Source organism: Malaclemys terrapin, chromosome 3, assembly GCF_027887155.1.
Source record: "Malaclemys terrapin pileata isolate rMalTer1 chromosome 3, rMalTer1.hap1, whole genome shotgun sequence".
Taxonomy (NCBI): Eukaryota; Metazoa; Chordata; order Testudines; family Emydidae; genus Malaclemys; species Malaclemys terrapin.
The window spans coordinates 134,354,142-134,380,605 of record NC_071507.1 but is presented as its reverse complement, the minus strand read 5'-3'; the positions used below and the strand labels follow the sequence as shown (position 1 = coordinate 134,380,605).

Sequence of the window (26,464 nt, the reverse complement as noted above, 5' to 3'; positions counted from 1 at the left end):
AAAATATATGGCAGAGTTAAGGTGTATCTTTAATGATTCCACCTTATAAAAGAACATATGATGCATATGCTCTCATGACAACTGACACAAGTACACAGATGGCTTCAACATTTTCAACTCAATGGTAAAGTTACTGAGGTCCTAAAACCAACCACCTTCCTTATGAAAATGTTTAAAGTATTAAATATGGTATTTACATGTGCATTAAAATATGAACACTTTTTGCATGCTAATATGGAGCTGGAGTATATCTGAAAGCAAAGTTCTCTTAATGTTTGGAAAAGAGTAGCAATGAATACACATACCAAAACGACAAACCTTATGTATTAGCAGCAAACGCCACATTTTATCTTACTTTAGTAGATTTAAAGATCCTGCAGAAGTTATCAGAATGGTTACCCTTTAAGAGGTCTATACTGAGTTATTTATGTACTAAAACCCAATGGTCCTGGGGGTCATGGGATCACACAGTCGTGGTTTTGCAACAGTTAATGTTTCTGATTGTAGGGACACACTTAACTTAAATATCACATCTCTGCTATTGTTATAGAAATCATACATGTCAAACTGACAGACTAGAAGACAAATATAGTATTTTCTATGTTTTCCAGTTTGTTTAGTTTGAGCATTTTACAGAAGTTTGCATCATCACTTGGTTGCATGGATCTTTCACACACAGTAAGGTCAGAAATACGTTCTGGAATAGCTATTCATCTTTAAATTAACACCCTAATTCATTCCAGAGTAGCAGTCATGTAGACAGGCCCTGAAGCACACTGGCAAAGTAGCATGGGAAGTCTGCACAACTGTTGACCAGGTTGATCTCAATTTGTGGATAAAGAGGAATTCCAGGTGTTTTCCAGTCCCCAGGTGTAGTGAAATAATGGAAATGCTGACAGTGTTAACTATTATGATGCAAGTGTGACACTATAATAGCAATTCCTAGATTGTTCTCAGTAGCTAGCTGGTTGAAAAGCTTTACCAGGCTCTATACCCAATTTCAATGTTTCAGAAATACTCTAAAATAAAAATCTGCTGAACAACTTTTAATAAGATGATCAATAATAAAATCCTAAGAGGTAACATCAATTAAAATTGAGATTGTAGCCTATTTGTGCTTTTTTATGATGTATAAGGAAGGCCTGAAAGTGTTTTTTTGCTTTTTACCTTAGAAATATCAGGAATGCCAAGTCTGGTGTCCCCTCTTGTAGCTGGAAGACTTCTTGGAGATATAAAAATGTGCTTCAGCCATTAACTGAAGAGTAAGGGTATCAAATTGTAAACAAAGATGTCCTTTTCCCAGGTATTTCTCAATTATTTAAGTTAAATATGTGTTAGCAAACCCAAAAAGTTTTAAACAGTCTGAAAAAAAAATCACTTCCCTTTAATTAATTAGATTCCCCTTTATCAGAAAGTGTGATAACATAATCCAACGAGATCTCGAGTCACCGCAGAGTGTTCCAGACACACACTGAAATTTGAATGTAAGGGACAAGCAGAAATAGATCCTTTAGACAGAACAGAAATAAAACAAAATCAAATCAGACCTTCCTTATACTTCATAATGAAGCAAAAAAAGACTGATAACCTCCCCTGAGCCTTTACATGTTATCTTTAAAAGATTCCTATGTGCAGAAGTAAGACTAGACTAATCACCTACTTCAGTACTTTGGAAGGCATAAAATATACCACTACATCTATACTAAACAAATCTAATTCTAGTTATAATTATAAACATAAAAACATTCTTTTTAAAGAAAAATAAAGATAAAAATTCATATGCACCCTGAGGAGTGAAATTTCACAACAAAAACGATACTTATTTGAAAACGTCAATATCTGTAAACACCCATAATCTGAACTTGAGTTCTCCTGTAACTGGGACATAAATGTTTAATTCTCATTTACAATGAATACACTGTAAATACATTACATTAAAATAAGTTTACATTATACATTGGACATTATTCAATACATTGTAAATACATTATATTAAAATAAGTTTAAAGTAAAAACTTTGTTGAAAGAAGTGAGCACTCCCAAAATAAAATGAGATCTTGCACAGAATGACTCTAGGGCAGACATCTGTCAGTTGAAGAGATGTCTAGACTGAAACATGTCTAAGTAGCTCCAGTACCCTGAAAGACAAATAGAATGGAGGAACCTAGCTGAAAATCACATGGTGATATCTGTGTGTGAATGACAGACATCTGTGCACTTTTCTTTGGATTTGGGATTTTCTACAAGATTCTGTACAATTTAAATCAGAATAGAGGTTTATAAAAACAGAAAAATGGTCTTTAGTTGTTTCACAAAATGATTTATAAAACATTGGCATTGGTGTGGAGAGTTCAGAAATGCTAATTTAGGTCCATGGAGGTCACTGGTTCATTGATGCTTTGAGGCACTTCTCTTCCAGTGGACAGGACTGCATCAGTTTACATTTTCTTTGCTGATGATCTTCTGTATAGGGATGGCCTTCTTCCATGCAAAATGTTATGCCTATTTTTCCAATGGACAGGAAGAAACATTGTACAGCATCTGCTATAAAGGTGGCAATAATGGAGCTGATCCCAAATGAGAGATCATGTCTGGGGGTCTGTGTTCATTAGTAGTGTCTAAAGAGACAGGAGTTATGCAAATATGAGTACATGCTGTAAATACCAATTCACAATAGCATTGGTGCCATCACGGAGGAAAGAATGTCTCATTCAGAGAAGTGCAAAAAGTAGAAGAAAACCATTCATCCACTACCATCATCATCATCTCTCTCCTCCAAAGAATTAACAGCAGCAAAGAGGATTTAGATTATCAAAGATATTGTCTCTTTTGGTGAAAAGAGCCCAACCCATCTCAGAATAAATTAGTACGTAGCCCAGGGGTCTGCAACCTTTCAGAAGTGGTGTGCCGAGTCTTCATTTATTCACTCTAATTTAAGGTTTCGCGTGCCAGTAATACATTTTAACGTTTTTAGAAGGTCTCTTTCTATAAGTCTATAATATATAACTAAACTATTGTTGTATGTAAAGTAAATAAGGTTTTTAAAATGTTTAAGAAGCTTCATTTAAAATTAAATTAAAATGCAGAACCCCCTGGACTAGTGGCCAGGACCCGGGCAAAGTTAGTGCCACTGAAAATCAGCTCGCGTGCCGCCTTTGGCACGTGTTCCATAGGTTATCTACCCCTGACGTAGCCAAATCACATTGTCTTTGGTTTACAAACTCAACATTTTCATCATGATTTTACTGAACACCAAATATTTGTTTTTAAACTTGATAGTAGGTATGTATCCAACAAAGGAAGAGTTTCTAATACATTATCCTGAGTAACACTATTATTGTACTTCATATGAAAGGCAGATGTACCACAAGTCAACACACCTTGACATAACAGAAATTTGAAGAAAATTGCTTTTGGGTTTTCTATGTGTTATCAGTTATGACAAGAAGTATCGGACACAAATTTTATATCCAGTACAGGAGGAAGCAGGTAATTTTTTTTCTTTTTCGTTTCTGCTATAAACTCATATGGTGGGTTTTTGTATTTATCTGTTTAAGCTGGACTGTAAAACATTGCCATATTTCATCCATTTGAAGGGGGAAAAAAAACTCTTAGCAGACACATCAGAGTTTTAAAATAGATACCAGTCACTGTCAACAAAAGGAGAGAAAAAAGTGGCTTTTCAAACTAGTCTGATCTTACACCAGCTTAAACAATTTTTCAAACAGCACATTACACACCAGATCACAAGGTCTTATGCCACAGGCCAAAACTAAAACACTACAACCTATAAGACAGAGAAACTCCCATCATTTCTCTATTGCTAAATGTTAGAACTTCACTTTCCCCTGGATTTTAATGTATCTTATTGTATAAAATTTTCTTTAAAAGGGCATCAAGAATATGTTTTTTTCATCTTCTCTAATTTAGGCCACATATGTGGCTATTTAAACACATGCAGTGCCATCAATTAACAAAGGGAAAACAAATACTAGGTACAGGAGCACCAAATACATAGTATGTACTCATTTCATGAATATCGTTCCCTCCATTTTATGGAAGATTTTAATTTCTTTTTTGAAGAAAAATGTAATCACAAATTCACAGGAAACAACACTGTCAAATGAATTCCATAGCGGCATACGTAGTGAGTCACTGAGTGAAACTCTTTTTTATGAACACATTAGGAAAGCTGGCATTCAGTTCTAGGACAACTCTATTATCAATTTGTGAACAGAAGGACACATCAAGTAAAGAAAGATCTTTACAAGACTCCAGCAATTTTCTTAAAGATGCAGGGCTTACCATCCTTGTCCCTGTTTAAAAACAAAAAAGAAAAGCTCACTTAAAAAAGTTAATGTGAATTGAACCTTTGTTAAAGCTGCCAATTTATGTTGTAGCAAGAAATCTTCTACACCTTATTCCTCATTAAAAGTTTATTTCACTACATTTATTTTGACTACCTTTCAAATGAAGGGCTCTTTTCAGGGAAAGTTTTTGCACACTTTTGACCACAGAAAGTCTGTGGGATTGCCATGGCTTAACTTGTGTAGAAAAAAATCCACAGTTTTCTTCTTGTTCCAGAAAAACTCCAAGATTTCAATGGGAACTTTTTCTGAATAGTGACTGCAGGATCTGACTCTACATTGCAAAAGCAAGATGGCTCTCCCCCCGCCACCGCAATCTGCCTGGATTCTGTGCTCTGACGCCACCACTTTTGAATGAGTTTGTAGCAAAAGATCATGCCAAATCCATGTATTTACATTGTGGACACCATTCACTGACTATAATATAATGCTGCAACAAATGCATGCTACTAAGGGCCAGTCTAATGCTAACTGAAGTCATTGGAATTTATTGGCTTTAGTGGGTGCTGGATTCGGATAATAAAGAATATTAACACACATCAGGATTCTTAAAGAACTGTGAACTTTTCCTACATACAATGAACTGTAATAGAAATATATTTCTTATGGCTAAAAAAGTCATCTTAGTGAATAAGCTCCACCAACAGATGACTGTGGGATGAGAGATATGACATCTTCTATGTTTTTAACATTACCTGTGCTATGTACAATTAGGAATGTTTCTCAAAAAATTAAAAACATTAAAAGGATGTACAGCACACCTTTTCTCCTCTGTCCCTCATAGTAGGGACGTCTTATCATGATATTTACCTTTACAGGTTGGTATGAGATTTTGACAGGAAGGTGGATTTGAACATGGGATTTTAGTTTGGGCCCATCTCTATTTACTAGAGTTTTGTTACTTCGATTAAGTGCCCATTGCTTAGTACAAATGCACAGCAGGTGTCTTAAAAATCTGTCATTTTACTTTGTTGTTCAATTTGTTCCCTGGCAAAATTCTCTGGCACTGGCTCAATAGAGTGCCTGAGAGCAATAATTGTTCAGTTGGACAATTTTGTTCCTTAGCTGTAAATCAGCATTCCCATAAATGTGCACATGTATCCGATCCACCTATCCTGGCACTGTTGGGAAGACCCATGCATGGTAGTTGTCAAAGAGGCAATTCAAGAAAATTATTGAAGCCCAAAATTCTATGGCAGGGGACACTTCAACACACTCCCACAAAATGTTTCAAAAGTTTAATTGAAAACATCTGCCTCTATTTAATACATAAAACAACAAAGATACATTAGCAATAATTTTAGAGAGCACAAAACTAAGAAGACCAATTAATGTACAAAGAGTCCTGTGTCCTATGCAACATATTAGACTTAAGTTATGTAGCAGAGACCCTGGAATTATCTGGCACTGCTCCCACAAATGTTCTCACCTCACTCCCCAGACCACTCCAATTTGCACAGTATTCCTTGTTATTTATTTTACATTCAATTCAATTTATTTTACACTGCTCTCAAATTTAAATTTGCTGCAAATTTTTGTATTTTAAGTGATTAACTATATGTTGAAGCTGTCAGGGGAAAGCTGAAGATTTTGACAGCTGGGTAGGGGACAGTTGGGGCTTTTGGCACACAGGAAGGCGTGGGAGGTGTTTTGGTAACTAGGAGGGAGTTGATTATTTTGGCACTAAAGAGGGTATTCAGCTTTTCTTTATCACCCCTTTTTGCGCAGGGCAAAGGTGGCTGTAAATTTTAGGGAGCAGGATTTGCCAGGAACCTTTGGTAGTAAATAGTTGCCCCAGTGCATCCTGCGTCAGTATCTGACAATACCTACAACAATGAAAAATAAACATACTAGTTTGAGGCTTCTGTTAAAACAATCAGCAATGTTGACATTCAAACTGTTGACTGATTTCAGAGTTAACAATGAGATGAATGAGAGCCATTCCCATCTCTCAGAGTTATCATTTCAGGCTGTTGGCAGATTCAGGCAGACAACACTGTATTGCTGCGACCGAATGTACCCCTGTAGTCAGACACTACACACTACTGTAATAATCTTTACACAAAATTTGCTGTGTGAGGTATCATCTGAAAACCAGTAACTCGCTGGTCAATAATATCATGGTGAAATGTGTGTAGCACCATTTATATGTAAAGTTACGAAATCCCCCTGTATGATGTTCTTATCACGTGCTCAAAACCACACAGCCCTGCCAGAGCAGAAGTATCCTGAATAAATAAATGTGTATTTACCTAAATTTGCATATAAGAAGTAAACAAGGTCCTAAAAGAGATAGCAGGGAGAGGAGATGGCAAGAGACAAAGCAAATTTGCATTTCAGCAAACACAGGTGAGAAGAAAGAACATGGAGCCTCATTCTCCACCCCATCTCCATGTTGCCTTCTTCACTGTTTGAATAAACTTTGCTTTGAGGGGTAACCCTCAGAAGAATCCACTTCAAAGTTAACTGGGCTATAAAAGAAAAGAAGAAAAAACCCCAAGCGCTCTCTCTCTTTTTCATCTAAGACGACAAAGGAACCAGTCTTTTGACTTTGGGGAAAGATTCTGACCTGAGAATTTGGCTAGCCACGCTCCTGGGAACATGCCGTAAGGATTTTTACCTTGAACCAAGTCTAGCTTGTTAAGTTTTAGCTACTAGAAAGCATTTTATCTTTTTTTTTTTTTTTGGTAATCATTTATGACCCTATACTTGTGCTCGCTTGAAAACTGTATCTATCTATCTATCACACTATATCTTTGTAGTTAAATAAACTTTTTTTTTTTTTTTTAATCTAAACCAGGAATCGGCAACCTTTGTCATGCGGCCTGCCAGGGTAAGCCTCCTGGCAGGCCGGGCTGGTTTGTTTACTTGCCACGTCTGCAGGTTTGCCCAATCACGGCTCCCACTGGCCGCGGTTCGCCCCGGCAGGTAAACAAACTGACCCGGCCTGCCGGGGCTTACCCTGGCGGGCCGCGGGCCAAAGGTTGCCAATCCCTGATCTAAACTAATCCAGTGTTGTGTTTCAACTGAACTGTTTGGTAACGCCAGTTAAAGTAGCAAACTGTTGAATATTGATCCTTTACAGGGGGAACAAACTTTTAATATCTGAACTGCCTAGGAGAGGGCTGGATAGTGCAAAACACACATTTTTGGGAAAATCCAGGACTGGGAGTGCTGGACCAGGGCTGCAGCTATACACTGACACTCAGGGTGTGACCTGCGTGCTGTCTGGCTGTTTGAGAGTGGTCCAGGTTGGGAGCTACAACAGGAAAGCATTGTGACAAACACAAGGTTGTGGGGCAGGTGCTGCCACAACCCCTCAGTGGTCTGCATTGCACCCCAGAATGTGACAACTGCTCAGCCTCCAGAATGTGAACCATACGCTATCTTCATAACTAAAAGACCTAGAGGCTTCAGGCCAGAATCTAGCTGCACTAAGACAAGTACATTGTAGCTCAAATGCTTACACAGCCAGTCATAGTAGGATCATCCTTGTACAGGGAGATCCTCCAGTGGTGTAAAGCTGGTGCAATGATTCCTACACCATCTATCCCCTGCAGCTGGTAGGGAAAGGGGATGTGTCTGAGGCTTTCCTGTGCACCTGTAATCTCCATCTCCCATAATGGTCCCTTTGTGGTGCTCTTATACTGGGGAACCAGCCCCAGCACACAGCTTGCTGAGGAAGCACAATGGTGGCTAAAACCTATCTTTATATCACCCCCTCCTCCAAAGCTGCACTGTGAATTGCTAGACCACAGACAAGGATCATGGCCTTAATGTTGTTTTTAATGGGAATTTATTTTCTGGAGCATGTTATGCACCCATTTAAACATAATCCACAGTTAAGCAGCAATTTACATGGTCACATAATTGCATGATACACGGGGCCCTGCAGGTAAGGAACAAAACTGCAGGACCCAGAAACTGAAAACAGCATCCAATTTGGACAAGATATTGATTTTATAATGCTTCGTAAATGAATGAATCAAACTGGTTGCAGCCCAGCAAATCTCCTCAAAAGAGGCTTCATTTTTGTCTGCCCACAAAGCCACCATGGAGTTAAATGCTCTAATTGGAACAGGAGGAGTTTTCCCTGCTGAGTTTATAGGCTTTAACAATATCAGAATGAAACCAAGTCAATGCTGCCAACTCTTGTGAATTTATTGTGAGAAATGTCATTTTGGTCTCTGCTTAGACAGTCTCACAAGAATGGGAAAGCTGCAGCCTTCCCACAATTCTGGAGGAGCGAGCAAGAGATTTTCTCACCAGGGCCGGCTCCAGGCACCAGCTTAGCAAGCAGATGCTTGGGGCGGCCACTCCGGAGAGGGGCGGCACGTCCAGCTATTCGGTGGTAATTTGGCGGAGGGTCCCTCACTCCCGCTCGGAGTGAAGGACCTCCCGCCGAATTGCCGCCGAAATGCCGCAGATCGCGATCGCAGCTTTTTTTTTTTTTTTTTTTTTTGGGCTGCTTGGGGCGGCAAAAACCCTGGAGCCGGCCCTGTTTCTCACACAAAGCCCGGAGTTTCCACTGCTGTGTCACAAGTACCTGTGTAATTCACTGGCAACGTGTGTGCTGTGAATCTTTGTATTTAGCTAGTCCACAGAAGACAACCACATGCTTTCTATTATTAGTTACTCTTACAGATGAAATAGAAGAGGTCTCTGGTGTGGACCTGAAGGTTTTTTTATACAAAATTTGCAGATCGGGTAGGAATGAAAAAAAATTACACATAGATGTATAAAAGTTAGTGTAAAGACCCTGGAGTAATTGTTGGAATGATTTTATATCGCAAAACATTGAATGTAGAAGTTATTTTGGATATTGTGCTATTACGTATTTTAATTATTTTTATTATTTGGTTTTGCTTAATGGGAGGTTTTCCCTTTAAAACTAAGGTCTGTGTTTGAGACTAAGAGCAATGTGTGGGAGATCTTGCCTTTGTGTCAGAGAGGAGGGCCCTACTTGAGGTAAGCTACAAAAAGCTCAGAACTGGATTTAACAAACATATCTTTCCATAAAACAACTTCATTCATGAAGATGTTAACATTAGCACTTATGGGGAATTAGGTAAATCTGAGCATTGCTAGTGGGCTGTGGAGCCTTCACTTGTAAGTCATCAGCTTGAACCCAGCCCAGTTTAGCAGAGAATAAAAGTTTTCCCATCTAATGGTAGCCATATATGAGAAAAACGTATTGAGTGTCAGTTTTATGTCTCATGTCACAAATTCACCACTATGCTTTACATTAGACTGTAAATTCTTCAGAGCAGAAACTGTTGTTTTATGTGTATGTATAGTGTCTAGCACAATGAAAATTGCCACACACATTGGGAGTGTGCAAGGAAATTTCAGAAATTAGGTCCCAAAACACAGTCTGATCATTAAAAAAGAAAACTCCATGATTTTGGGGGGGGGGGGGTGTCTGACGCATTATTTTTGAGCTGTCATCTTGTTATATGCTTTAAGGTCCTTGCTGCTGCAGGGAGTGGGAGGACTGGACCGAGGAAACAACCAGATTTTCAGTAATGCCTACAATAGAAGGGACTTGTTCGCTGGTTTGACACAGAGAGCTGATGCAGTGTACTTGGAGAGTGCTGAAGCATCCCTTGCTACGTTAGGTAACTGGGCTCCAAGATGCTCCTAGTAAGTTGTCTCCATAACAACTGCCATGAATAGGACACCACAGCAGTTTCAGAATAGGTGGGTTGGATATTACACCACGTGTAGTCTCACCATGACAGGTCTTCTATAATATATGCAATAATATAATCTAACTTGTTAACAGCAGTAAGTGCTCAGGAGCTTAGTTCCTTTCTTTTCACTGTTCAGATATTATTTTGCATGTAAGTGTCAAGAAGTGAATTCCAATTTTAAGGGAGAATGTGGCAGCAAACCCTTATTGCTGGCAAAGAGGAAGCACAGCCTGCAGACATGATGCAGGGTAAACAACCGTACTATTCATTTCTTGGCCTCTCTGTTCTAGTGAAAAGGTCAGATCGATTTGTGGGCCGACACAATGCCATCATAATAGATAAGCACAAGAGTGGGTGGCTAAAAGAACGTATATGTTTATAAAATGCTTTATTCAGTAAGCCTTTTGGAGATCTGGTTTGTATGATCAGGAAATATGCCTTCTCTAATCTAGCTGCAAAACAAATTAACTTAAAACAGACTGTGACATTTCACTCCATATTCTTTTTGGAAATATGCTTATAATATGGATATGACATAACAGAGATACTCTATGCAAGATGGGTCTTGTAAGGTATTATTGGAAAGGTTATAATTTACTGAATGTGATTGTCCAATTTGTATGCCTGTGTCATTTATGTATCTGAAGTTAGGAATATTGACTATGTATTTGTATTTCAACTATGCTATTTTGGGTGACGCCCACTGCTAACACTTCAGGTACAACAATGGAAAAGTCAGACAGGACGCATGGCCCATCAGCAAGGACAATGGACTGTGAAAAGTCCTTCCTGAGGACGCTCCATACAGCCACTGACTCATGGATGCTGTGATACTAGAGTCAGGTGGTCTTGTCACCTGATACTAAACATTACCTGGGAATTCTTGTAACTTTCCACTGGAAAGGGAGAGGTGTGTGTGTCAAGTTTGGGAAACAAAGGATTCCTGCCTTATGTAAATCCTATTTAAGGGTGGGGAGGAAGGCAAAGGGGGCTCCTCCTCTCCATGGCCTGTCTGCCCAAGAAGAAAGACTGCTAAAGCCACCTGAAGAGAAGGCGGGGCAGGATGGGGGGAGGGGAAATCCAGACTGAGATAGGGCTCCAGTCCGAAAAGAAATATAATTGGAACTCTGAACCACAGAAACTTTACAACCTGTCTAAAATAACATTTAGGGTAAGAAATTACATTTTGTAACCCGTTTCTTAAGTATATTGAGCTTAGCTTGAAGACTTTGGTTTATTTGCTCAGTAATCTGCTTTGTTCTGTCTGTTATCTCTTATATTCACTTAAAATTCACTTTTGTAGTTAATAAACTTATTTCTTGCTTATAATGTAACCCAGTTTATGTAATTTCTAACTGGGGGGGGCAAGAAGTTGTGCATATTTCCCTCCACATTGAGGGAGGGGGCAAATTTCATAAGCCTTTGGGTTTGTACCCCTAAAAAGGAGTGGGCACCGGAGTGTTGGAGCAAGCCCCTAAGGCTGAATCTTTCCAGAGCGAATCTCTGTCTGTGCAGCTGGGTGTGGCCCTGCCTGTGTGCTTGGCTGGAAGAGGCTTCTGAGCCTAACCCAGAAAAGCCAGGTAAAGAGGACCCAGGCTGGCAGAATAGGCTGACTCAGTTGCATCCTAAGGGGGGCAACCCATCACACAGACTACAAAGCACATACAAGTTTAGGTTTTGATCAATTTGTTCTGGGAAGAGTGAACTTGCACCTGTTTTCCTTTCTTCCTAATGCTGGTTGGATGTTGGCCATAGGACAACAGCATGAAACCATGTTCTATGGTATTTATGTATGAGCTATATAGAGGTGTTTAACAATTAGAAGCCATGCTGTAAATTTTCTTGCACATGTAAAGCCCGAGCCTGTGAGATAATGATAGCTCTAACCACCTACTAAAGGCAATGTGAACGGAAGGTTCTCAGCCTCTTGCAGAATCAATTTTAAAACTTGTTCTTCTCATGACTCGTATTGAATTAATTTAATTGCTTCCTTTTAGGCTTCTATCTTCCTCTTTCAACTAAACCCATGAAAATATCCATCAAATGTACAAGAACCTGTCCCTAAAGGAAATCTTGGCTCATGGCAATGCATGCAGTCTTCCACCATTTTAAATAATGAAACCACGTGTTGCAGTCTAACAGGATTAATGTAATGTTCTGTAGAGATACTTTTCCCTTCACAAATTCCTCATTCAAGAGTCTAAAGCATATTTTATTTCAGACTGCAAAAGGTACTGCCATCTGCAAGAGCTACAAAGGGCTAGAAATTTAAGCTTTGCAAAAAGTTACTTTTTTTCTTTCTGCATCAGAGGAAAACACAATTAAGTTGCATTGTAAAGTATTTTTTAACTTTAAAAGAGACATTATCTTCTAGTAAAAGTGACAAAAAGAATGGAGAATATTATTTTGTTCTGCCTGATGTGTATTCTGCAAGAAAAGTCTGCTTATTTGATCAAAAGACTCACACTTTATAAATATAGTCTATCATACTCCATACAAATACCATAAAAGGAAAAAAAAGGCGTAGGAAAACCAGCAACAGTAACCACAAAGATTTTTTTCAGCCAAAAAAGCATTAAGAATTTATAACTCTTAAAAACCCTAATAAAAAATACCAACTTAAATTTAAATTAAATTAAATTAATGGAGATATCCTATCTCCTAGAACTGGAAGGGACCTTGAAAGGTCATCGAGTCCAGCCCCCTGCCTTCACTAGCAGGACCAAGTACTGATTTTGCCCCAGATCCCTAAGTGGCCCCCTCAAGGATTGAACTCACAAGCCTGGGTTTAGCAGGCCAATGCTCAAACCACTGAGCTATCCCTCCCCCCTTATTAGAATAGTAAATTACACTAATGTTACCTTTATGAAACTGCTTATCAAACTAAGTCAAGCCATATGGCTGATTAAGTCAAAATGGGACCTTAGAGCAATTTAGTCATTTTTAATTTTATTGTATTGAGACTTATTTTTTTAAAGAATATTTAAGATCTGGAACTAAGTCTTATTTTATGCAATAGCTAGTCCTCACTTCCTACAACATATGAAAAAACAATAACGCAAGTATTCATGCGTTTCCTTACCCAGTATGTCCAACTGCCGAAGATGAGTACAGTTAGCGGCAAGTTCTTCAATGTCCGTGTCACACACAGACCTGTTGGCTGTAAGAAAGAGCTTTTGCAAGTTTGGGAGCTTACGCGCAAGGCTTGTGAAGCAGCCAGTACTGCTTTGTAGCGTAGGGCACCAGCCAAGATCAAGCTCCTCCAAGAGCTGACATCCCGAAGCCAGTTCTGCTATTCCATTTTCAGTAATGTTTTTACATCTCCACAAATCCAGAGTACGCAGTTTTTTGCACTTTGCTCCCATCATACTCGCTATCAGGTCATAGTCTTCAATCTGTGGAGAGAACAAGCACTATTTCTTATATATCGTTATTCCCAGTTAGACCCAATCAGCTTTATTTGCTAATACATCTATTGATCTGTCTTCAGTGTTTTTTATTTCTAAGGAATTTGGAGAGAAGTTCATTACCACATTGGACAGGTCTCATTCTGCTTTTTAAAAAAAGACAACAGCAAGGTAAATTTTCCATCAGTTTTTAAACTTTTGTTTTTAAATTTACACACTGAATAAGAAAGACCAATTAAAATCTATAACTAAAACTGATTTTCTTCCCAACATTCCTTTTTGCACTGCTAACACAATGTTTGTAAGAGCCTTTCCCCCCCCCCAAAGGGTAATTAAGTTTCATTGACAGTGGTGTGCCCTACTTATATAAAGGGGCAATTGGAGGGATAACAACAGAGCTATTGGTGGTTTAACGGCACTTAATAAAATAAACAGTGCACATATATTTGCATATGGACAGAAGAATAAGTCTCATCCCTTTTCAAGGTTGAACAAGGGCTGAACCTGGATTTAGCCTTCAGGGAAGCACTGCCAGACCCCACTGTGGAAGTTAGGGAGAATGAAGAAGTGACCCACTGTATGGGCAGTATAACCCACTATCAAAGGAGTGATAAGAAGTCTAGACTCTTGGAAGAGCTAGTTGGTACTGCTGAGCCAACTGGGGGAGGTCTATCCAGCTCTTCCTTTGTCTTTTGCTTCCTGATTAGGTAGAGAAGCCCATCAAGTCGCATATTAAGTACTCTGCTGTATTTATAGCCACAGAGAGCTGCAAAATAAGCCCCCCCCCTATGTCTGCCTCTTGCATGCAGGTACAACATAGTTTAGGAAGGGCTCTTCATTAGCAATTCCAATTTTTCATTTTTTTAAAAAGTAACAAAAAGCCCATAGCCCTGGGAAGCCTATGACTAAAAATATCTCCATAAAACTAACTCATTCTGCATACACAGAGATTTATTACTGTTGGGGTTGTTCATGAGTGCCAGGCTTCCAATAATGAATATTTGTTTTAAATAAAAATGAACAATCATTAGTTTTGGAAGCAAAAGAACACTAAACATATAAAGAACTGCATTCACTTTACAAACAGTCAGGGGCAGGGAGATAGTGAGCTAAATTTTAGGCCTACAAAATTGGCCAGTGTTCCTTTAAACACACACACATTCATTTTTGCCCTATAAGAATAGAGGATAATGTTAGATAAGCAAATAAAACTATCTTTTAATACTTTTGTAAACAAAGAAAAGTAAGTTCAGTCTCAGTCATCTCTCTCCCTCACAAACACGACTTCAATTACTTACCATGACACAGCTACCAAGGCTGAGGTGCTGAAGCTCTGAACAGAAGTTCAGAATGCTGAGCAGTGCTGTTTGCTGCCATTGGGGACCACATCAGAGGCAAATATGGAAAGTGAATCAAAGAGAAGAGGTCAATTAGACATTAAAGGCTGTCACCACTTTCCCTGAAATACAGCTCAAAACCTAGGTTACAGACACCACAAATGCCATTTAATGAGTCCCTAAGCGAGATAACCATTGATTGGCTTAGAGTCAAGGTAATCATTACAAGCCTTTATGTAAGTCACTTTGGATGAGATTTTGCATGCCCTAAAGATACCTATATTCCCATGACCTATCAGTTCATTTCCCACAGGAGAGCTGTTGGAAAGTGTGGTAAGTTCAAACAACAAGCAAGGCCAAACCAAAAACACTAGGGACAGGTGACATCCCAGAAGAACAGCAGCATCTCTGACATTCACTGATCAGCTACAGCCTGATGGACCTGCCAATAGAGTCACACAGCATCAGGATTGAACTGGGGACTTTAATGTCAAAGGATTCTCTTTGCTGACAAGGGTACTGACAACCATTGAGCACCTGTCACTAGCAACATGCAGACTGAAATGAATATAACGTTTACTTTACAGTCATGTTTCTGCCATTTTAACACGGCCATTCTGTTCAGAATACTGCCACACAACTAAAAGAATCTGAAACTCTATTAGAATCAGGTGCACCTTGCAGAATGTTTATATGCTTAAATATTCAGTTTTATTTCCATATGACAAGGTGAGGCTACGTGTTTTCATGAAAATTTCTGCTTCTAAAAAAAAAAAAACCACTTTACTACACTATATTGCACTGTATTGCCTTATTTTGTTCTGGAGTTTTGAAATATACTCCAACTGAAGGGCAAAAGAAACCAAAATTGTCATACATTTGTGGATAAACAGAACTACAAATAAATGTGAGCTACCTTTAAAACATTTTAATCACCTTTTAAAGATATGACAATTTGTATGCCGTAATCTCTGAAACCTATGAGAGTTCATAAACAGGAAAAAATATCACAACATATTGACAACATAATATTTGGAAATCTACAGTATTTGTAGTAGTTCTTCACTGAGGAAAATAAAACAAGCGGAATATAAAAGACAAAACAACTTGTTAATAAGTAGAAGGGCTAAAGGAGAACTGTTCTACCATCTGTGTATGTATATTAGTAATTTATATAAAATTAGTCTAATTTATTTTCTGTACTAAACTTTTAGAAGAAAAATGTCTGGGTTCTTGTCCATCTTTCCTCCCAGTTAAGTGTTAGGGCTTAGGAAGGGATATGTGCATCGTGGAGATGAATGAACGGCTGCACAGATAGTGTCGATGGGAAAGCATCAGAAGCCTCAATTATGGGATACTGTTCTGGGAAGGTGGTCTGCTGGAAAGAGATGGGGCCTACCTGACCAAGAAGGGGAAGAACATCTTAACACACCAACTCACCAACCTAGTGAGGACAGCTTTAAAGTAGGTTCAATGGGGGCGGGTGAGTAAGTATAAACAAAAGACAACTTTAAAAGATGGTTAGATGTTGGGCAGGGGCAGGGGACATGAAAAATAGGGTCATAGGAACAACAAGATGGAAATCAGTGAGGGAATCTGCTCAACATCTTACATATCTACATACAAATGCAAGGAGTATGGGTAATAAACAGGAAGAACTGGAAGTATTAGTTCATAAACTAAATTATGACAACTGGCATCACTGAGACTTGGTGTATACACACACACACACACACACACACACTTGTTCTGAGGTCCAGAAGGAGCAGACCAGTTGAGAGTTTCTGGGTAAAGATAAAAGGAATAAAAAAAAATATGGATAACCTCATGGTAGGGGTCTACTATTGACTACTAAATCAGACTAATGAAAATAACTATTTAAAAAAGAACCCCTTAGCAGATGTAATAGCATCTAAAGAGGCAATCTTCGTAGACAGGTGGGAGGAGATGATCTGCCCAAATGTAGAAAATTCAAAATCAAAAGACTCTTTTGGAGTTGGATCATTTTCCAGAAAATCACAGAGTTGGTCTTCCACCTCTCAGGAAAGGCAGCAATGGCCTCCTCTTAATGTGCAATCTCTCGGCTGGAATCTGGAGGAACAGCAGCTTCAAAGGGAACATCTGCTGAGATAAGGTAGATGATTCTCCCAATGGAAGGAGGAACTTATTCCCTTGTCTAAAGTCTCAGTGACAGCTTTGTCTCCATGCTCTCCAAAGGACTTACCAACAAAACGTTCAGAAAGATAAGATGTCAGTCTGCAATTCCAATTTCTTCAAGGATATCCCAGCAAGTCTTTTGACATTTTGAATGTATAGTAAATCAGAGTCAGGTGATGCATCAGTCCTCAGAAACTTCCTAGGGAAATCTAGTGTAAGGTAGGTTTGATGTAGTAGGTTTTTTCTGGTGTGTATGCATGCACGTGCATGCTCACAATGGCCTCCCAGTTGAACATAGATATGCACAGAGATTGCAGCCAATATTCTCAGGGCTAAAGCTGCTATATACAAATTCAGTCTGAGTGAAAATCTTATTCTTCTGTATGGTGGTTTGGCAGGAAAGCCTCCCTCAGCTGGTACGACTATGCCCTCTACTAAGGAGGCTTAGCCTTATGCAGATTAATGAAGGCCTTTTAGTCCTACCTTAAGTATAAGTAAAACTTGATAGAGAATTCCCACTCCACCTTAATCAAACTGTCATTAACTACCTGAGGAATTACTCAGCATTTCTTCAACTCTTTAGGTAGGGAAGGGGTTTGTGTTTTGTTTTTTAGTGATTCATTTTGTAAAAGCATAAGCACCTGTGAAGTAAGACCCTTTTCCCTTAAGTTTATTTCTGGAAAGCTTGGTTTAACAGTGTCAAAAGTACAGCTTTAGAGATTTCTTCTTCTCTTTAGAGTAGAAGGGAGATTCTCATGAGGGATTTTAAAATTAGCACTGTCTCTTTAAGAGCTGATTGTGAGCAACAGCCTTCACCAGTACCTGGGCCAAACCCTGAGAGAAGTGGGGAGGGGACCTGTGTGAGGGAGAGTTGAAAGGACAGTCTGCCGACACATTTCCTGAATGTCTTCCTAAGGAAAACAGTAACAACTTTATGAGCTCCTGTGGGGATCACTGGAAACTGGAAAGGGAGAGGAGACAGGCGTTTCAAGGGAGGTTTAGGTTGGACATTAGGAAAAAACTGCTTAACTGTCAGAGTGGTTAAACACTGGAATAAATTACCTAGGGAGGTCGTGGAGTCTCCATCATTGGAGATTTTTTTAAGAGCAGGTTAGACAAACACCGGCCAGAAATGGTCTAGATAACACTTAGTCCTGCCACAAGTGCAGGGGACTGGACTAGATGACCTCTCGAGGTCCCTTCCAGTCCTATGATTCTCCCAGGGAAGGTGATCCCTGCCGCTTGGTCTGAGCTGAGTAGGGACTGACTGCTAGGAACAAGGACAGAGCTGGAGCAACTGAAGACAAAATAACTCACTAGTATAAGAAAGGTCACAAGAGCTGGCACCTTTCAGGGCATCTGAAATATTTCAGGTAAAATAGCTTGTGGGAGGAGGGATGCTTCTCAGCCATCTCAGCATGTGCCATGCCTATGTGCTGGCTGGGAGCAAGAATTTCATCCTCTGGGTTGCTACGGGGCTCTGTGACAATTTGTACGCCATATTAGTTAATAAACCTGTTTTATATTTTCTCTTAACCGGTGTGGTGTTGAGTGAAGTGTTTGGGAAAAATCTCAGCTCAGTTAAAGGTTTTGTGCATATTCCCCTCCACGACGCACCGGGTGGGGGTGGGAGCGGAGACTGGGTGACTGTAATAATCTTTACTGGTCAGGCTTTTGACCAGGGCAGGACGATACAGCTCCGGGGTCCATAGCTGGAGGGTATTTTGGTTGAAGTCTCTCTATTGTTGGTTCATGCAGTGGCTGTCCAGAGCATTCATGAACACAGCTGGGTGTGGTCCCTACCCAGGCATGTTGGTGTAAGTGCAAGCTTGCAGGACTTTGCAGCTTGTCACAATGTCACAGTGCGAGAGGGAACCCAGTTTGTTAAGACAGAGGGCTCAGCTGTACCCCAGTTCCAGGTTGCACCTGGGGGGAGGGGAGAGGACAGTCATAGCTCTTTCCCTGAGATTCTGTCCTAAGATTCAGAAGACTCCAGTGAAATTTTCCTTCCTGGTTTTACAAGCTGTGAGAATAGGAGTCCCATAACTATGGAGTGGGAGCTTAAAAAAAACAACCCTTACCTTCAATTGAATGCCGCCGATTCTGGCCAGGTCTCAGTGAAGGGAGCTCCTATGCAAGCTGCTCAACTATCTCAGCATGAATCTCACCCACACACCAGCACAAGCCAGGCTTTCCTGTAGCCTGCTCCACTTTCTCAACCTTGACCCTGCCCATATGCTGATTGGGAGCTGGCTTGCTGTCTGCCATTTCTGAAGGGGGTGAGGAAAAGAGGTGCCGTCCTTCAGACCCTCCTCAGAAAGCCAAAAGATGATTTTTTTTTTTTAGTTTAGCAGCTTTGAGGAGATAAACTTCAAAGGCAATGAAGAAACGTAGACATTTAGTTGAGCATTTTGTGAAAGCTCTGCTACAAGGGAAGACTTGGAGTCTGCCATGTGTGCTGCTTGGAGGCACAGAATACTGAAGTATTCTTTCTGAGTGGTGATCCTAAGCCCAGGCTCAGAGCAAAGATCTCTATAGCAAATGGGGCAGATAAAATGGGGAATGCCCCTACTGTGAAAATGTGACACGGAGGGGACTGAGAAAATTCTGTTCAAGAGAGAAGCACTGGCCTGTCTTATAAGGCATTCTAACCTCTACTCCTTATTGCAAATGTATGTAATTTCTGCCATACTACTGCAGAGAAGCAATAAATCAAATTCCAGCAAAGCTCACCAAATCACACTGTTAAGAGCATTAATTCAGTTTTTTTGGACATCTAGAAGTATCTTGCTGAATAGCAACAGCTTTCCTTTTCCTATGTCAAGTTCAGCTCTCAGATGAGCAGTCTGTGATGGCAGCAAGCTTCTGGCTTCATTTTTTAAAAATATAATTCCACATTAAATCAATATAAATCTGGAACAGCTAAGACTGGACATAGGGAGTTTTCAATAAGATCACATGCAAATACCCCTTTCCATACACGATCCCACAATATTAAAAAAAAAATTCTTCTCCTATTTTGGATCTCAGTTGCAAAAATACTAAAACAAGCATTTCTGGGGAAAGAAGCTAGCAAAACACAGTAATTTGAAAACAGACAATCATAATCTGTGATGCTTTTACTGATCCTTATATCTAAGGTAAGTGACTCTATTTCCTAGATTTAGCAAAGAACATATTCCACCACATTGCAAATGCCAATGTGCAGGAAATCAGGTCAGACAGTAGACAATTCTACTTCAAGATGAAAGGTGCTATTATTATCATCATGAAGAAACAATTATACCTCCGATGATTTTAAACATGCAAATAGTGAAATTTTAGACAAAAAGAATCTAGACAATTATTCTAAAAGCTAATCTTGTTGGGATTATCTGAAGCCATCCAGAAGCTATTAATTTAAATAATTTTAGTAATTCGGAACTAAATTTCTTCCCACTCTTTGGCTGTCTACTCTTTACTACACAATGCCAAAATTGGGAGAGGGGAAGGGAGTTGGCAGAATTTATGAAACAACTTGTATGTTAAGAGACGATTTAGAAAGAATTATGGCTTTTTGTCTGAATTTTTTTAGTTACTAAACCAGAGTAGCAGATGCTGTGTAGTTTCTCTGAAATGCCTCTTTTATTTTAAAGTCACAATGGGTAAATCAGTAAAGTTATATCACATTATATCACTTTTGTTATATACCATAGGTATTTCTAAGGCAACTATCACCATTGTATCTTAGTTTCTAAGAGAACAATTTTGGTAGCACTAACGATATTCTCAAAAGGAAATTCCACTCTGATTGAAAGAAGAATATAGTAACAACAGACATACAAAGAATATTAAAGGTGAAATAAGGATCTAGTTTAAAACCACTCAAGCAAGGAAATTAAGATTTCCAGTCCGAGCTTAATTCATCCTATTTAGTCTAAGATACTGTAGGAGGCAAAGGTCATTTTGAAGTTACATACTTGTACGTATTACAATACTCAGAAACAAGTAGGCTAGTTAAAGATTGAATGAGAGTGTTTTATAAAGGAAACATACAGAACCTGAATGATATTAGAATCACTAGGTTCCATTTTTGTTTTTAAAGCAAGCTAGTAATTCAGCATGTTTTTTTTAATTTCAGAGAAATTTACATAGTGTTTGGCTGCCTAACAACAATAGAGCAGCATTCAATTAAAAACTATTTTCAATACCATGTGTCCCCTGGATAGAACACTTGAGTAATTCTGACATAAAAAGCAGGTCTTGGGTGCAACAGGAATATTCAAGGATGAAAACTAGATACCCTTAGGCCTGGTTCCTGTAAACCTAATTTGGATCTAGATTGCTGCACAGCTATCAATGTTGCCCTCCCTTTTTCAGCACTATACTTTGGTAAGGAATATATGAACTAGAAAGGATTTGAAATATATTTTAGTCTGTTTTTACTTTTGTGTGTGCTGTTTCAGTAGCCATGTTGCAAGCAGTGAACCACATGCCAACTAAGAACTAAGAGGTGGCCAAGCCAGCTTTACATTTAAGCCATTATATTCTCTGATCTAACCTGAAGGGGGCTAGTTGGGAGATGGGGGGGCAATCAAAGCTATATATATTGAATATAGCAAAAATGCTATAGACACATGCTACAGAGCTACCTGGTATTGTGACCCCACACCATTTTATTATTCTGTTAAAAGGTTCTCATCTTTACATTCTGACATCCTTGTGGTTAACTTCACTTCAGTGGGAAGAAAAGCATTCACAACTATGGATGGCACTGCTGAACTACGTTTAGACCTCACCAAGACAGCTGCCTATATCAATGAGTGTATTAAAGCACCAAATAAGATAACACTTCTCTTGGGATTGACTTGTTATTCATATATTGTGTAGCGCTTCTTCTACAAAATGATTTTTATTCTTGCCTTGCTGTGACTTGTGATATGCTGCTCCAGATATCTTAATTACACTCTTTAATCACCCCTTTTTGTTGCTGCTTGATGAGGGAGGAGGTTGGCCTCTTGGAGACTGACTGGCCTTCCAGCAACCCAGAAGTGCATCAAGGGGGCAGCAGAAATTCCAAGTATATATCCATACATCTATCTATGATACTTATATGTCTCCATTATTATAGTATTTAAGTGTATGACAGTCTTCAATGTATTTATCTTCACAACACTGCTGTGAGGCAGGGAAGTGCTATTATCTCAATTTTACAGATAGAGAAATGAGGCACAGAAAGACTAAGGGACCTGCTCAAGGCCACACACAGGAAGTCTGTGGTAGAGCAGGTAATAGAACACATCTTGTAAACCCCAAGCTAGCGCCTTCGCCACTGGATCATCCTTCTTCCCAGACGTAGGAGGCCTCTCCCAATGCCAGTGGACATAGGAACTACTCTTACTCCCTTGCTGTATACCCTACAGTTTGTAGATGGTGACTTTCCCTGGGCTAACATATACAAAATTGCACTTTAGGGTTGTGTGTTATTAGTTTGTGGACCTAGAGATAATTATGGACAATTCTCAATCATTTGCTCAGGCTGAATACAGTAGCCATACTTTTTCCTTTACAGCAAATTGATTAAGTTAGTATTGGGAAGGGAGGTTTGCCTTTCCCTGGAGCATCCCTTTGGGACCATACTAGTGTGCATAGGATTAAAGGGAAGATGTTTGAGACACGATAGTAGGGAGCCACTGTTGAAGGATGGGCTTGTGGCAGCCCTAGTTAAAAGTCGCATATGGGCAATCTCCCATTTCAAGTAAGTTCTCTTTTATGGTGCACTTTGGCTAGTAGGCCATTTGTTATTAATGTTGTATTTTTGACAGAAAGGAGTCTCTTGTGGTAGAAGTTAGTTTTGTGGCCTTCCTTCCAATACCTTTGGTCACAGATTTAGGAACAGATGAGCTAAGGACATTACTGGGGAGGACACAGAACATGGAAGAGGGTTTTATCACTGTACACAGATACAGGGCCCTAAAACCAAACATGTGCCTGCCTGCCATTGGTATAATCTGAATCTTAGTATTTGTGATACGTAATAGGTGCCTTCGTGCTCTGTAATTACTTAGCACCACAGAAGTGCCAGGTAACACTTCAGTTATTTCAACAGCCGTTGTGATCTCTACATATATTCCAGGTATCAGTGTTTTGGTTTTGTTCTGCTGGTTAAATTATATCTTTATTTACGCCTGTGTAATCCCCATCTATCCTCTTCAGATTAGCGATTTAGTGACAGTGGGCAGCTCCATTAGCCTTAAATAGGGTCATATGGGTGACACCAAGGGCATGATTCAGGCCCTATGAATTCCATGATTGATTTATTTCCTATGGAATCCACCTCTTGCTATGAAACTGTGCTGCAGCTTTCATTAATTTTTGTTTGTCTACAACCCTTTTGGCTGTAAAGATAACCTTGAAAACGTGAACATAAACTATTTAATTAGGTCTGACTGAATCTGAAGACAGCCTGAAACAATAGCTCTAAGAGGTATTAATTGATCCATTCAGGGAAATGGGTTAACTCTGAAATGTAAGTGGAAAAATTTTAATGTCAATATTACCTATTTAACTGCTCACCATTTAAGAAAAAAAAAAAACAAGAGAAAACATGTTTCTCATGCCTTATGCCAGTGGCGTAAGCCCACACTGCCCCCTCCACAAGCTGCTGAAACTTCCAAGTTGCACCAGGCCTTTCTGCCAACTGAGAACCATTCATAAGTATTATAATCATATTAAATGTAAAAGAAAAAAAACGTTTGTGTGTGTTGTACAGGCATTTTAATTTAGCGAATTCATATATTTCAACTATTATAAAACTGTATTTGCAGTAAAAAGTGAAAACTTTTGTTGTCTCACCACTCATAACCTACAAAAGTATTTAGAATATCTTGTAAAATGAAATATATACTCTCACATTACATCCTACAAATATTTAATTAACAAGGATGCTGTCACAATTTTTTCTAATTTGTAATTGTGGATTTGGGATCTAACTAAAATATAATTTTGGCTACAGTATATATGCACAAAGAATACTTCAGATATGCACTGGATCAAGATAATGTTCATGCCCAAATCATAATGATGTGTATTGTCAAATTATTTCACACAATAATACTTTCATTGTTCATTGTGCACTTGAAATGCATCAGTGCCAGCAAGCGCTGAAATTATGCTATGAATGAGTATTCAATGAATAAACATTAAAGAGACACGTATCAGCAAATACCAAGACCACCAGTACAAAAATCCCAGAAGCATAATGGTGGTCTTAAGTTAGCAGAACATAATTTTTTTAAAAATGTTACTGTTAAGCTTCTTTGGGCAAAGTTACAAATTGACTCAAGTACTTTCAGAATTTAACAGGCGTTAGGAACAAATAATGTACAATAAGTTTAAAGAGCATTTTGGAAATACCATATTTTTCATTAGATGAGAAGAACGATAGTCTTGTACTTAAGGCACAGGACGGAGAATATCTTCCTGTATGATCTTGGGCAAAATCACTGAACCTCACTGTACAGTAATGTGGAGAATAAGAATGCCTACACACACAAGGGTGTTGTGAGCTTCACATCGTAAACTTTGGATCTGATCCTGAGTAGTTAATGAGACTACTTATGTTTGTAAGTATTTGCAGGATCAGGACCATAGACTATAAACTCCTTTGGACGTGAACCTTGTTTTCGAATATGTTTCCATAGCATACTGTGATCAAATACAAATAATGAGAAACAAATTATAAACTCCCAACGCTAACCATTTCTCCACTACACTGAAACTGATGAGATGCCCTTTGAAACAAAATCTTTAATTCTGAAACAGTGGGAAAAGATTTTAAACACAAAGATACATTATTCATTCAAGGAAAAACATGAACATTGAGAATAAGATTTGAGATTTATATTCATACTGTATAATATATTGTTAATCTTATTATATTATTATTATTATTATTATTATATCTTATCCCCAAATTCTATACTTTTACATTAGGAACAAATCATGAACCACCACCCACAGCTTTGCGCACAAATTATTCACTATTATGATGACCATTATAATAAATGTGTAATGCTGAATAATACCTAGAATAGCAAACAGAGTACAACTATTCTAATTTTAAAGGGACAGAAATTAAAAAAAAAAAAAACATGCTATAGAAGACAATCCAAGACAGGTACAACTAGGGAACTAATTGCACTACACTTATTCCCAGGCAGAGCTAAATGACCATGTCCAGACCCATGAAATGGCATGCAAAATCCATAAACTTAAGTATAGCGAGGACAATGAATCCTTCGGTATATTATGCTATTTAAGCATATTTCCAAGATCTCCATTGACTAACACAGAATTTGTCATACTGCACCTTACCACTGATCTCTCTAATACAGTATTCGGCTTTCAACAGTGGCAAATACCTGATGCTTCAGTGGAAAATGATCACTCTTCTCACTATGTTCTTAGACACTTATGCAAAGCCGTATGTAAGGAGAGATTCCTTTCTGATTGCAGCAAATTCATTTATGGCTTGAATTCTGAAATATTTTATTCATTTTTGCTTGCATAGCCAAGTGTTATTCATACAATATTTAATGCTCACTTTTTCTGTGACAGTAAATTCTCTAAGTTGCCCATATGTATGAAAGGATATTTCCTTTCATTTGACTTAATTTTACTGCTCTTCAATTTTACTGACTGTCCCACAGTGTACAATGAGGTAAGAGAGGGAATGATCATCTTTTATTATCTCTTCCTAATTTTGAATAATTGAGTCGAGTTCTTTTTTTAAAAAACATGTTCTAATAATTTATTCTAGTTTTTGCAATCTTGTCATATTGTTCCACTCATTCCATTAACCATTTTAGTCACCATTCTCTGCCATACCTTTCCTAGGCAAAGAGGATCTCAGGAAGCTAGCTGCGGCTTGGGTAAGAGCATCTCCAATTAAAACATTGGGTGTTTTAGTTAACATTTAGATTTACAAATATCCCCTCTTCCTTAACAAGTCTCTCTGAATAGCTCTTTGCTCTCTCAGCATTTTGGATTTTTTCATGGTTAAAATGATTTGGTCTGGAAAGAGAGATGGTCTCTCAGACAGACAGTCCCAAGCCAATTAGAACTTTATAAATCAAAAATACCACTTTAAACTCCACCCAGAAACCAGCAGGCAGTCAGTGTAGATCATGAGCTCAGAGTGAGAAATTTCACATAAGAAGTGAGCAACCGCATTCTGCACTAGCTTCAGTTCTTGAGTTGATATATGGTGTAGTCCCACATACAGTAAAAATTAGATTAATGCAGTGCATTGTAACAAAGGTATGGATCAGGCAAGTGGTTTGCATCCAAAATAAATTATTGCAATCTCAGAGAGGCAGTGAGGTCTAGCAGACAGAGCACTGAACTGGGATTCAGAAGACCTGGATTCTATTCTCAGCTCTGCCACTGGCTTCCTGGGTGACCAAGAAGCAAGTCAATTTATCTCTGTTTCCACATATGTAAAATGGGGATTTAAAGCACTG

At 38.8% G+C, this 26,464-nt stretch overlaps 1 protein-coding gene across 4 annotated transcripts in view; it reads right to left on the bottom strand.

Annotated features, from left to right (window-relative positions):
• Positions 1-26,464, bottom strand: part of FBXL4 (F-box and leucine rich repeat protein 4) — a 97,897-nt gene that overhangs the window by 16,786 nt on the left and 54,647 nt on the right. For 2 of the 4 annotated variants that reach the window (XM_054022502.1, XM_054022503.1), the window contains exons 6-8: positions 14,766-14,837; positions 13,143-13,455; positions 1,032-4,316 (exon numbers count right to left, since the gene is read on the bottom strand). In XM_054022502.1, the coding sequence (XP_053878477.1) occupies positions 4,153-4,316; positions 13,143-13,455; positions 14,766-14,837 (549 nt within the window). In that variant the 3' untranslated portion in view covers positions 1,032-4,152. Of the gene's footprint in view, positions 1-1,031; positions 4,317-13,142; positions 13,456-14,765; positions 14,838-26,464 lie in introns of those variants that run through there. The other 2 variants (XM_054022504.1, XM_054022505.1) reach the window with 2 other exon arrangements.